Source organism: Microtus ochrogaster, chromosome 18 (genome assembly GCF_000317375.1).
Source record: "Microtus ochrogaster isolate Prairie Vole_2 chromosome 18, MicOch1.0, whole genome shotgun sequence".
NCBI classification, from domain to species: Eukaryota; Metazoa; Chordata; class Mammalia; order Rodentia; family Cricetidae; genus Microtus; species Microtus ochrogaster.
The window spans coordinates 40,298,028-40,311,551 of record NC_022020.1 but is presented as its reverse complement, the minus strand read 5'-3'; the positions used below and the strand labels follow the sequence as shown (position 1 = coordinate 40,311,551).

At 44.5% G+C, this 13,524-nt stretch overlaps 1 protein-coding gene across 1 annotated transcript in view; it reads right to left on the bottom strand.

Annotated features, from left to right (window-relative positions):
- Prdm6 (PR/SET domain 6) overlaps positions 1-13,524 on the bottom strand; it is a 102,251-nt gene that overhangs the window by 32,861 nt on the left and 55,866 nt on the right. The window contains exon 4 of the mRNA XM_005356109.2: positions 384-511. Coding sequence (XP_005356166.1) covers positions 384-511 — 128 coding nt within the window. The remainder of the gene's footprint in view (positions 1-383; positions 512-13,524) is intronic.

Below are 13,524 nucleotides of genomic sequence, written 5' to 3'. Positions count from 1 at the left end.
TCTCTCTCTCCCTCTCTCTCAGAGACAGACTGATGGAGACTGAAAGGAACAGAGCTGGAACTGAGTTTTCAAGTTCCTTTATGTGTGTGTGTGTTCACATCTGCTGGGGGATTAACCCCAAGCTGGTGGGGCTGCCAAACTCATTTGGGTCCCTACGGACGTTCAAGCGAAGGCGTAGAGTAACTTCAGCCTGTGTACAGAGTCAGAGAGGGCATCCGCTAGCACCCTTGTTATTGCCCCTGGAACTAAGGCACTTCGGCAACTCGGCATGGAAAACCAGATCTCTACGGGGTTCTGCGGGATGTTTGCAACCACTTCGCAGCAAGCCTAAGTTCGGACGTGCAAGCCCACGGGCTCCAGCGGTAAATCAAGACATACTTTACCTGTACTGAACTACTGTTAGATTCTGCTCTCCACAGTGCCTTGCACATCGGATATACCTCATCCAGCTCGACTTACTAGGCTCCCCACCATCAATAAAGTGCTGTAGTGTCCCATCTTGATCATATATCTGGAGAAGAGGTCAGAAGGTCAAGTAGTTAGAACGAATCATCAGCAATCATTTTCCCTGTTTCCCTTGATGTCTCTCCGTGTCAGCCGCGGAGATTTATGGTCCTCGGGTTTGCTGGTGCCTATTGATGGCTGTGGAAACTCGGCGAGGGTAACAGGAAAATGTTTTCTGGTGAGGCAAGTCGATCACGTTTCTCTTATCAAGCCAATCTTCCCTGTATTAAACATAGTTGTGGTATCTCAAGGATGTGACCATATTTCCCAAAGAATATTTAACCTATTTTGACAGGCTAGTCTTAAATAATGAACTGCTGGATAAACAGAGCAAGCTGAAAGGAGAGGCCACACTGACATGATTGGAGCAGGCACTTAAAAGGCCCTCCGGCATGCATCTATCCCAAAGCATCCGAGGAAGGCAGTCACTGTCCATCCGCCGAGCTGGGTGACCCCCAGCAAAAGGCAGCTGGGAAACTGTAGAACTGTAGAGGACTGGTGGAAACAGACTCTGGGATGGAGAAAAAGGGGGGGGGGACTGAACTAACCCTTCATAGGAGATAGAGGTCTCTGAAGCCCTTAAGGGAGGAGTCATCTGAAAACATCCCCAGAAAGGGGAAGAGAAAACAGCGGTCTCCTAGGGAGTTTACATTTCTCAACCAAAGTCACTTTCACCACTGTTGTCTTAGGTTCAACCCTAGCAGATTCCTCAAGATAGGAAAAAGAAAAGAAAATCCACTTCAAACTAGTCAATAAGCTCAGGATACCCTCTCCCCAAATCCTGATTCGAGCAGCTTGGCTAGGCACCCAGTGATTGTTGAAAGCAGAGTCATTAGTGCCCCTCCAGCATCCACTGTGGTTCCAGGAACTTTGCATGATGTGATGTGCAGGAGGCGGGGATGAGGCAGTTACATAGCCAATAAACAGCCATTCTCTAAGCTCTCCCCAGATGAGGAGGCAGCCAGGAAGCACAAGGCAGTTCAGGAGTTCCTTGGGAGGTCTGGGGAGATAGTTGAGCTGGCAATGTGCTTCCTGCAGAAATGGGAGGTCCTGGGTTTAATCTCCAGCACCCACATGAAAAACTGGCCGTGGTAGCACAAGCTTGCAATCCTCCTGCGGGGGAGGCAGAGACAGGCAGATCCCTGGAGCTTGGTGAACTATCAGCCTGCCACAATGATGAGTTCCAGATTCCAGTAAGAGACCCTGTGCCACCAAACAGGGAAGATGGCTCCTGAGGACCAACGTCGGAGGTTAACCTCTGACTCCCACCTACACCTGTCCTCACAGACAGGTGAGCACACACACACACACACACACACACACACACAGCTACACAGGCACATACGCACAAATAGTTTCTTAGGAGTACAGACCTTAGAACGACATTGGGAGAACCAAGTATACTTTGAATAGTCAGTACAGCCTCCTGGGAGCTGCTGAGGGGTTCCCCCAGAGCATCCCGAGAAGCCACACCTCTTTCTCTGAGCCCCCCCCCCGCCCGCTTTTCTTCTCCAAGTAAACATACAGAATAAATCTTCCAGAGGAAACCTCATTGTGTGGCCATTCCTGCTAAGTCAGATCAGTGTTTCTAGTCTGGAGGGCCCTGGGCTGTGTGGGGGGCAAGTTTTCTTTTCTGTCCACGCAACTGAATACTCCCGCTGGTTTTTCTGATATTCAGTCTCCTCCCCCAATCTCTCCACTGCCCCCGCCAATAAAAGGAAAACATTAATCCAATAAAGACAAACATCTGTGGATTTCGGACTGGATAGCCATACCAGGACCGTCACAACGGATAATCAACTCAGCCCGAAAGGAAGGAGAAGGTCCTGGACTGTGTTACAGCTGGGGCGAAATACTCCTTCCCATTCCTTGCTTCGGAATAAGAGCAGAAAACGGAAATACATTATGTGGTCGACCCGTCTGCTGAGCAGCAAGCTAAAGGCAGACATGTTGAGGTTGCCTTTAGATGATGTTCCACTAATTGTTTAGATTACATTACACTTAATTGATTTGTTGTTGTGTTGTGTTTTTTTTGTCATTGTTGTTAAGGCAGTCAGTCAAGCAACATTCAAAAAAAAATCTCACCCTTGAGCCGGCTGTCAACAGCCAGAGAGATTGAATAAAACTATCCTCACCACTATTGATGATTAGTGGAGTAAAATTTCTTGATGAAATCCTATTTCCCTTTCCTTACAAAGATATCTTGCATAGCTAAGCTGCTGGTGATAAATACTACAGAACATCCTAAAAAGTGTGCACAACGGTCCTCTTTACTGCTCCCAGCCTGGATCCTCAGCACCAAGCGACGCTAACCCCATAGGTAAAAGAGCCCAGCCCAGCCTGTGTGTGAGCTCAGCTGAACACCACGTGCTCCCAAGTCTAACCTGAAATGAGTGGAAACGGGTTTCCTGCTACAAATGTGTGTCAGCATCAATCTCCGTAAATAGATATGCCCACAAAGAAACCACAGTTTTGCCTCCTACTTGACTGGGAGAAAAATGTAGATCACCATGTATCAGGAAGTATTCTAAAGCAGTATGCGGGAGGAGGTCGACTTTCCGGGCTTTGGCCAATACTGATTACAGTATTTCACGCAAAGCTGCAATGATGCCGGACACCTTCAGTCTCCTGACTGCGCCCTAGGGGTGAACACAACTCATCTGGCCTTGACTCTGCTCTCAGGCTTCCAAGCACAGCTACCACCAGACCCACGCAAATCTCCTTCCTAATGGCCTCCCTCCCCACTGTTAGCACCCTACCTCAAATGATAACCCTTTCACACAGGAAATGCAGCAAGAACCCCTTGAGCCTTCTTCCTTACAGGAGCTCTAAGGTATTATCTATACTGTAGCCATTGTAATGCTTAAAAAATAGATCTAACTAGGCCTGTGGGCACAACACCTCTGGGAGAAAACAAAACAAAACTTCACAAATGTTATGCATTTCAGGTCATCAAATATATGTGGAGTTCTTCAAGGGGGCCTTGCCACACTGATGAGAGCAGCAGTGTCTCCTGGGGGTTCCTGGGAGCCCAGAACTCAGGGCTTTCGCACTTGCCTCAAGACAGCTCTGAGCTCTTTGTGGTCTGTGCTGTTAAGAGTCAACATTTAAAGGCAACCTTTCTTGCAAGAGCCTAAATGAGCCAGAAAATTTTGATGCCTATGTTCTTTCTTTAGTACAAAGGGCATAACTTGGGAGAGGGCTGTGCAAATGTTGGAAGCGAAACAGAAACTAAGGACATCCCTAAGAGATGCAGATACAAGTGGGCACTCGGTTGCTCGCTATGGTCAGGTAGCTTTGGTAACATTTAAGAGCTTGGTTAAGAGACAAAATCTGTATGTAGCTTATCTCCCAGACAGCAGCTGTTCTCTTCTAGGCAGAAAGAAGTTAAAAGGAACTCCAAGTGAGACTTAGCAATGGCAGGAGCCCAGAGGAGCAGCTCCAGCTCCAAGTACAGGAAGTTGTTCTCCGAGGTTGAACTGACACCCATGTTTGTGGGATATTAACATGATATTTTAAGATGGATACCTGATAGCCTCCCCTGCCCCAAACCCAAGGAATTTGGAAGATGAACTATGCCAAAACCTAAAATTACTGGTTCTTATTATCTATCTTCCGAAAGATTTTTAAATAAGCAGAAAAAAATTTTTTTTAAATGCTCCAAGTGTTTGGACAATTCCCCTAGGACCTGTGAAAATGTTGGAAAGGTCAAGTTGTTTATCCATTCGAATGGTGAGCATAAAGGCATGGGCATTAACTTTAGATTAAGAGAAAGATTCATTCTGTAAAAACACCTAACACAGCAATTTTGCCAGAAAGGGTGCCGTTTATTCTGAATGAAAATGAACGTTTTAATATTTTCTCTATTCTTTTCTAATGTGAAACAAAAAAACAAAAAAACAAAAAAAAAAACCTCTCAAGATAGGAAAACTGCATGAGAAGAAACAGATAGGACTCCTGGTCAGGGAGTGCGGAGTGGGAGGGGTAAATTCTGTAATGGAGACTCTGAACTGTAGAATGGATCATTTAGTATTTCTCAAGCAAAAGCCAGTTCCCTTGTTGCCAGAGGTATGTGTACTATGGAACAGTCACATTGGAGGACACTTTGACAAAACCTCGATAAGTTTGAGAATGTTTATTTCCAATGGCTTAGCAATTTTACATCCAGGAAATTACTCCAGTGCAATTCTGCTGAATCAGGGAGAGGGTTTCAAAGGTATTCACTGATGAACCATTTGGAATAACAAAGACTTAGAGGGGGCTAGAGAGATGGCACAGCAGTTAAGAGCACCGACTACTCTTCCAGAGGACCTGGGTTCAATTCCCAACACTCACATGGCAGCTCACAACTGTCTGTAATTCCAGTTCCAGGAGACCCAACACAACTGTCTGTAATTACAATTTCAGGAGACCCGACACCCATTGCAAAACACCAATGCACATAAAATAAAAATAAATAAATTTAAAAAAAGAATTAAAAATAATGGAAGCTGTTGTCATTGGAAGATCCATCCAAAAACCATTTGTTTAATACATTTAAAATTAATAACTTATCTCTGTATTAGGAGACAAATATTAAAAACACAATGTTGAGTGAGAAACTGCAAACTATTATGCTACCAGTTTTTAAGATATACAAAATAACACTCTAAGCAGTGTATGTATGGCAGTACCCATTGCAATATATAGAAAGCAAATCTAGATATATAAAATAATACTCTAGTGTATGTTATGGCAGTATCCATTGCAGTGCATAGAAAGCAGACGGGTGGCGGCCCATGTCTTTAATCCCAGCCCTCAGGAGGCAGAGGCAGGTGGATCTCTGTGAGTTTGAGGTCAGCCTGGTCTACAAGAGCTAGTTCCAGGATAGGCTCTAAAGCTACAGAGAAACCCTGTCTTGAAAACCCAGGGGAAAAAATGAAGAAGCAATGTATAGAAAGCATATGTAAATACACAAATAACACTCTAGTGTATGTTATGGCAGTATATGTTGTAATGTATAGGAATCATATGTAAATATACCAGCCAAACTCTGAAGCCCTGCATGAGAAGGATCCCTGGCACCCTTAGAGAGGGGCCTTCAGAAGCAAAGATAATGGGAGAAAACAATGGCATTACATTTTAAAGGCTTCATTTCTGATACAAATTTGGCAAAGTGTTGATCCTGGTCAGTGTTTTGGTATAAGTAGATATCTGTGCAGTGACTCTTCTTTCTTCCCCTTTTTTCTTTTCTGTTTTTACACTAGAGATTAAACCCAAGGACTCCTCTTAGCTAAACAAAATGATTCTCCTACTCAGCCCGAACCCTAGATTGTATTTTGCTTTCTGATCAAGGAAAGAACAATATAAATAGAACATAGAAACCGGTGCCTTTATCTCTTTGTGTTTTCAATTTGTGTGTGTGCAATGTTAAGACAAAGAGGCTGCCTGTTGCTGGAGGTTAGGAGTTCATCAGTGCACCTGCCTGGAAGATGCTTGTAATATGTATCTGTACTATTGCACCCGCCTGAAAGATGCTTATAATATGTATCTGTACTATTGCACCCGTCTGGAAGATGCTTGTAATATGTATCTATACTATTGCACCCGTCTGGAAGATGCTTGTAATATGTATCTCTAAATTATCGTCTCTGATTTCCCTTGTGATTGCTGCCGCTATTTTAAAACTATTGCTTCTGGCCTGTGCATCTCTTCTATCTTGTATCAATAGGAGTAGCAAGGTAAGTAATGGGAGAGCTAATTCTTACTTTTCAAGGGGATTTTAAGTTTTTGATTCCATGATACCAGCTGTAATACCATTAGTGGGGCTAAAATAAAGACCACCTCGATTCTCTCACTTCAAACCATGTTGGGGCATTGACTGAAAACCTCCACAAGACAGGCATCGAGCCACCTTGCTGGCATCTGAAGTGACATTCTCTTCCATGCTTATGTTTACCTAGAACAAAACTCCAGATGAAAAGAGGAGTAAGATGTACGTCAGTGTTGGACTCTAACGATTGCTGGTAAAAGTGGCTCCGGTACAGCTTAGCCACTTGCAAACGCTGCCAGCTTGTATTAACTACGATGATGAGCACAGGGTCAGGCGAAGCAGCAACTGCTCCATTTTATCATTAAAGGGAAGGCACCACCTTCGGAATGATAGAAACCTAAATGGACACAGGTAAAGCAAGATGTGCAAATGAGCCATTCACAGCTTTGTTTTGCTTGCCAAGTGTTTAAAATTTTTGTTGTTGTTGTTTTGTTTTTTGTTTTTGTTTTTTGTTTGTTTGGGTCTTTTTTGGGGGGACAGGGTTTCTCTGTAGCTTTGGAACCTGTCCTGGAACTAGCTCTTGTAAATTAAGCTGGTCTCGAACTCACAGAGATCCATCTCCCTCTGCCTTCCGAGTGCTGGAATTAAAGGTGGGTGCCACCACCACCCAGTTGTGTTTAATTTTCTTTTTAAATGTGGCCTAAGTTGATTTTCAAATTCTCTTGGGAAATTGAAAAGCAGGCCGCCAATCTTCCTGAAAAAAAGTGTCCCCCTCCAATTTTTCCAATTCCCAGCCCCTCTTACTGGCTCGTGGCACACTTACTTCACAAATGCTCCCAGTAATTTTCCTACCTATTTAGCCTCCGTTAGTGCTTACTGGTAACCACAGCTACAGGGAAACCAGAGCTATCACTCTGACAGAAACGTGAAGTAAGAGTCTAAGCGCACTGTAAACATACATCACTCCAGTACTGCTCAAAAGCCTTCACCTTTCCAGAGGGAAAACATGCCTACACAGACACATACACACGCATGCACACACACAGACAGACACACACACACATGCACACATACAGACACACACACGCATGCACACACACAGACACACACACGCATGCACACACACAGACACACACATATGCACACATATATGCACACATACACAGATATACACACACAGACAGATACACACACAGACACACAGAGACATACACAGAGACACACACACACAGCGACACATCTGCACACACACAGACACATATGGACACAGACACACATGCACACACAGACACACACAGACACACATACACACAGACACACAAGCACACACACATATACACAAACACATACATAGACCCACATACAGACACAGACACACACACGCACACACCGGCTTGATCAGCACAGGTTTTAAGTATCTTTTTAAGTGAAGAATCAATGAAGTCCCGAGCAGAGAGCACAGCTGAGCGTGCAAGCCTGCCCTCAGAGCACTTGAGAGCACAAGGTCAGTCTGAGCTACACAGTGAGACCCTGTCTTTAAGAAAGGAAGGAGGGAGAGAGAGAGGGAGGGAGAGAGAGAGGGAGCTAGTTTGGAGAAGTGTTAAAACCAGGAGCATTGCCCTGGCTGAGGAAGGGCTGCTTAGCAGAGGCAACACCATTCCTGGAGCGTCTGCAGGACTCCTGTACTGACTGGGGGTGGGGTGAGCACTATGTGAAAAACCTACAGGGAGACCATTTCCTGTGGCAGATAAGGCCTCCAGGAAGATGAAGCAGTTCTGCTAGAACTTTCAAAAGGACACTTCGAATACTCTATCTAGAGCACAGGAAACTCGGCACCCATGTGTCCCAACCTGTGTCAGCTTAGACAAAAGAAAAGGTCTCCCAAAGCTAGACTTAAGTCCCTACTGTGAGAGGACTGGGCAGTGGCAGGCCACCTGACAGTTCTCCACCTCTTCCTTATAGTTCTGTGAGTGTCCTGAAGAGTCCCAGCATCTTTGATTTAGAGAAGCCGAGGTGTGAATTCATTCCCCTCAGTACCTGTGTTAGGTAGTCCCTGGGGTTGGCCAGCAGGATTAACCATGACTTTCACAGAGTGGAGAGAAATTCTCGTTTTGTATCTCCGAGGCCCTGGAGACTGGCATTTGGTTATTGTATTGAGCTGGGGTCTCTTTCAGCTTTCCCCAAGCAGCTGAGGCGAGGGAACATATTTTATACTCAAGCATCCAACACCGGCCCATACACAGAAGGACGTCTACCAGACGTACAGCTTCGGGAAGCTCTTGGATCTTACTCAAGGGCTCAGAAGAAATTATTCCTTAATGCAAAGAAACCGAACCGAAAAGGCACAATCAACCCCAGCTTAGAAGCCAATGGTCATCTCCTTGAAGAAGACCTCCTCGGATTCTCTGAACTGCAGGTGACTTTCCTGTGAGGAGGAAACTGAAGGCAGAAGCCAGGGGGTGCCAGAGACACCTGTGAGCCCATGCTGCTTTGGGTTTCAACCTCTACACAGCTGATGGAGAATTCAGAGAACAAAATGCTTCTGTGTGTGTGTGTGTGTGTGTGTGTGTGTGTGTGTGTGTGTGTGTGTGTAAGGAGCGAGGGGGTGTTCCGAAGATTTTCTCTGTCCGTTCTCATACCATATTTTTACACCTCTCCATCTTTTTTGAAAAGTTCAAAAATTATGGCTTTAAGTTAAAAAGTTAACGTTTTATCTACCAAGACAGAATGTGTGTTAGGAGATTCAACCATGCGTCAAGAGAACAACAGACTTGATTATTTTGACTGTGAAGTTGGTCATCAGAATGCCTTTACTGAAAAGTAGATTTTACTTTCAATATGTAATTGGCAGAGGAGGTCTTATGTATTAGAAGTGAAAAAATACATTTTATGAGCCTGTCTAGTTAGGGGTGACCATGGTGCTATGCCTAGGGGTGTTTGTCGTAATAAGCGTGAGTAACAGTCTTGACTCTGTTATGAGTGACAATGTGACATTGTCCACATCGCCACTTGTGACGGAGCCATGACTGTAACTCACACGGGGGTGGAGGAAGTGTGCTGATAAGGTCCCTACGCTAAGGACCGGGATGAAAATCAAATGAGCAAGTATGTGTAAAGGCTCACACCCAGAGACTGCTCTGGGGACATTAGTTATCCTTAGGTCAACATTATAATTGATGGGGAATGTCTACCTAGTGAAAATTTAGTGACCTGCTAGTGAATGGCAGTCATAATATATGGGTAGCAGGCTGATGTCTAGCTCAATGTTAGAGTGCTCATCTAGCATGTGTGTGGACATGGGTTAAAACAAAATTAAGACAGTATCTTACAACGCATTACTCCCAAGATGACCAGACCATACACTCACTGAAGGCAGAAATGTATTTCATGGTTTTAAGAACTTAACTATACATATTTCCACACACTACAAAGAATGAGGAAATGACTTAGGATATCAAATGGGGATATACAAGTCAGACAGTTGTTTATATTTTATCTTTCAGGTGAAACTATTTAAAAGTAAAAGTATAGGAGACTGGAGAGTTGGCTCGGCAGTTAAGAGTACTGGCTGATTTTGCAGGACACAGGTTCCATTCCCAGTACCCTCGGGGTAGCCACAACTGTCTTAGACTCTAGGCCCAGAGACTCTGATGCCCTCTTCTGGTCTCTGAGGGCACTGCATGCAGATGGTGCACAGATACACTCATAGACACAACAGCCATACATATAATTTTTTAACGTAAAAAATAAAAGTACATGTGACAAAGGAAAAACGTTGCACCAGTGTAACTACTGGCTAAAAAACAGTATACAATTTTGTCTTCAGGCCTGTAGTTTGTATTCCTAAATTTAATTATCTTAAGCTTGACAGGATCCCTTGCCATTCACAGACACCACATCTTTAAGAACATTCCTGGGACATACTAGAAACTAAGAGGTATTGATCGCAAGTGGTTTAATTAGTGGTGGCTTTGGGAGTCCAATATCTCCCTTCTGTACATCAGCTACAAGGCAGGATAACTGATCACTGACATATTGATCCCAAAACCCAGAGCCGGGTTTTAGATCTCCACGAACTCACCCGATTTGAGCAGCAGTCTGTAGGATCAAATCTACCTGTGAGCAGGGACATGTGCAAACTCCTTCTCGGAGCCTCAAATGCACGAGGCTTTGGCACAGTTCTCCACACCAAGGAAGACACCAAGAACTCCCCAAGTGTGCCTCCTAATCTCCCGTGTGTTTGTCCATGCTCTTTCCCTTCCCAGCCCCTCTCATTTACGTTAGGGGGAGGAGGTATATGCACACAAGTGTGGGGGAGTGTGTAGACCTGGCCAAAGGAAGTTACTGGGCCTCCTCCACCACCACTCTCAGCCTTATTCTTTGAGAAAGGTCTCTCTCTCTGAACCTGCAGCTTATACTGTTTGGACTAGACAGGAAGTCAGAAAGCCCAAGTGAGTCTGGTCTCTACCCATCAGTTCTGGGGTTCCCCGTAACCACAGAACCGCTGAGTCCAGTCCAGTCTCAGCTTGTATCACAGGTGCTGGAGTTCAAACTGTGGTCCTCATATTTGTGGATCAAGCAGTCTTCACTACTGAGCCCCTCCCTCCAATCAAGCTGGATCAAAGCATAAGAAGAGAGAGGTTGGTTACAAAGCCATCCAAATTGAACACCCATAACCTGAAAACTGAAAACCCAAAACAGTTCCAAAGTTTGAAACTTTTTAATATTGGGTTAACGCTTCAAAATGTTCCTGATTTCAGAGCACTTTAAATTGGGGATGTTGGATTAGCAATGCTCTGCAAAGAAACCTATGTAAAGATGCCCAAATCCAAAAGAGTCTGAGATCTCAACAGTGTCTGGCCCCACACATTCCAGATAAGGAAAGTTGGCCCACTCCTCCCAAATGAGGGAAGGCACCTTCACCCCCACACGGAGGACAAGGAATACAGCCAGTCACCAAGCCAAAACTCTGAAGGATTTTAGTCTCTACACATTCTACCGTGCTAATTTGACGCTCACATCTCACCTATGAGGGGACAGGGATCTCAGACTCTTTTGGATTTGGGCATCTTTACATAGGTTTCTTTGCAGAGCATTGCTAATCCAACATCCCCAATTTAAAGTGCTCTGAAATCAGGAACATTTTGAAGCGTTAACACAATATTAAAAAGTTTCAAACTTTGGAACTGTTTTGGGTTTTCAGTTTTCAGGTTATGGGTGTTCAATTTGGATGGCTTTGTAACCAACCTCTCTCTTCTTATGCTTTGAAGACAGGGATAGTCTTCAGTCTTACAGACAGCAAATCTTGGAAGTTGTCTGTGGCATGCCCACACCTGCATGCACACAATTGTGAATGTGCACACACATGCAAGTGTACACATATACACACACAAGTAACATTGTTTTAAAATTATAAAATAGCCAGGAGGCGGTAGTGCATGCCTTTAATCCTGGCACTCAGGGAGGCAGAAGCAAAGCGAGTTCAAGGCCAGCCTGATCTATGGAAGAAGTCCCAGGATAGCCAGAGAGATGCAGAAACCCTGTCTCGAAAACAACAAGGAAAACAAAACAAAACAAAAACGCTAAGATACAATCTTGTGCTAAGGTGCCTGACTCATAACAGCCTATGGTTGATAGAAGGTCACTGTGTTATTGTTTTTTTGTTTTTGTTTAAATCATGTCCTACTTGTCCTATCAGGGGAAAATAGCGGGGCTTTTTCTTTAAAAGCATCTAAAGTTTTCTAAATGAGGGCCATAACTATGTTCACAATGATTAATAATGCCGTTCATCAAACAAATCCCTATTTTCAGAGCAAATGTCAATTTAGTGAAAATTACTTAATCTGTTAGTAAAATTTACACAACCAGAAACCATGCAATAGATGAAGACATAAATCCCCAGGCCTGGGTAAAAACACTCTCTTTCCATTGGCAGTACGCCAGCATGGCCAGTGGCATTAGAAAAAAGAAAAGAAGAACACGGCAGAAGGATGGGGATGCCTAGTCCACAATACAAGCTTCTACATTAAATACTCACTACTGTGCTCAGATTATTTGTGCTCAGTTTTATTTTTTGCTCAGATTTGTAAATCTGTGAGTGTTTTTCATGTGTCTGTTTCTCCCTCTTTCTTCCACTACAATTAACTTTTATTGTTGTTGTTTCTAATGGGTAGCACACTCCCCGCTTTGTTTCGGAATATCTTGGCATGTCTGGAATGCCAAGATTTTGAGACAAGACCTCAGAGGTCAAGTAATAAATGCCCCCATAAAGTAAATGAGTAATGATTATACACACAGTGGCTGTATTTTCAGTAATGCAGCGAGAAAGCTGTATACTGTACTCTGTCAATCCACATTCATCACGTCCCAGAAATATTAGAAAATCATTACAGGTTTATGTTGAGTTTGCAGATAATACTAACATATAAGTCAAGACTGAAATATGGTAATCAGAAAAACAGTTGAAAAGTGTCGATGAACTGTAAAACACCGGTAGTGGTACACGCAAAGGCTTCATCAGAGGTGTGGCTGGGTGAGGAGATGGAAGTGGGTATTTTGGTCACAGTTTGGGTCAGTTGCTGCTAAGTGTCACTTAGCAGAGGAGCCGGTGGTTCTGCGGATTAGGACAGGGCACCAGGGATCGCCTGAGAGCCTCCAGCATTCAGTGACTCCCACTTATCTCTGGGGACAGTGGTAGTCTGCCACCCATCAGTCTGCAGTCTTCCTCAGAGACATCCCCTGTCTGCTGATCAGAGCAGGACCTGGGGGACCCAGGCTGCCCTTATCAGGACTTTGTCTGCGATGCGAAGAAGCCACTGAACCTTTAACTGCTCGCTTGGCAGAAGCACACACGCTGGAAAAGTCCTGACAGTTCATTCGTTTTGTCCCATCCTGGAGCCAGCTGATGTCTGACTGGGGAGACCCTCCCTCTTTGATGTTGTACTCTTGTGAGAGCGCCCCGCTGTGAAAAAAATTTTATCCCTCCAAATTAAAGAGAAATATTTCTGCATCCAGCTGTTAGCTATGACGTGTTTGCCATTTTTCAGGGCACTGGCTTGGTGCCATCCTCAAGCTCTACTGCAAACCTATCTTTTCCCGCTCCTCACTACAACAATAACAACCGCAGTGCACAGCCATCTCCAGGGACCACAGCGCCAGCGCTGGAAGGGAGAATCCTGGTAATCTCACACTGCTGAGAGCCTCCTTGGAAGTATTTGCATGCAGCAACTTCCCTCTCCTCTCCTCTCCTCTCCTCTCCTCTCCTCTCC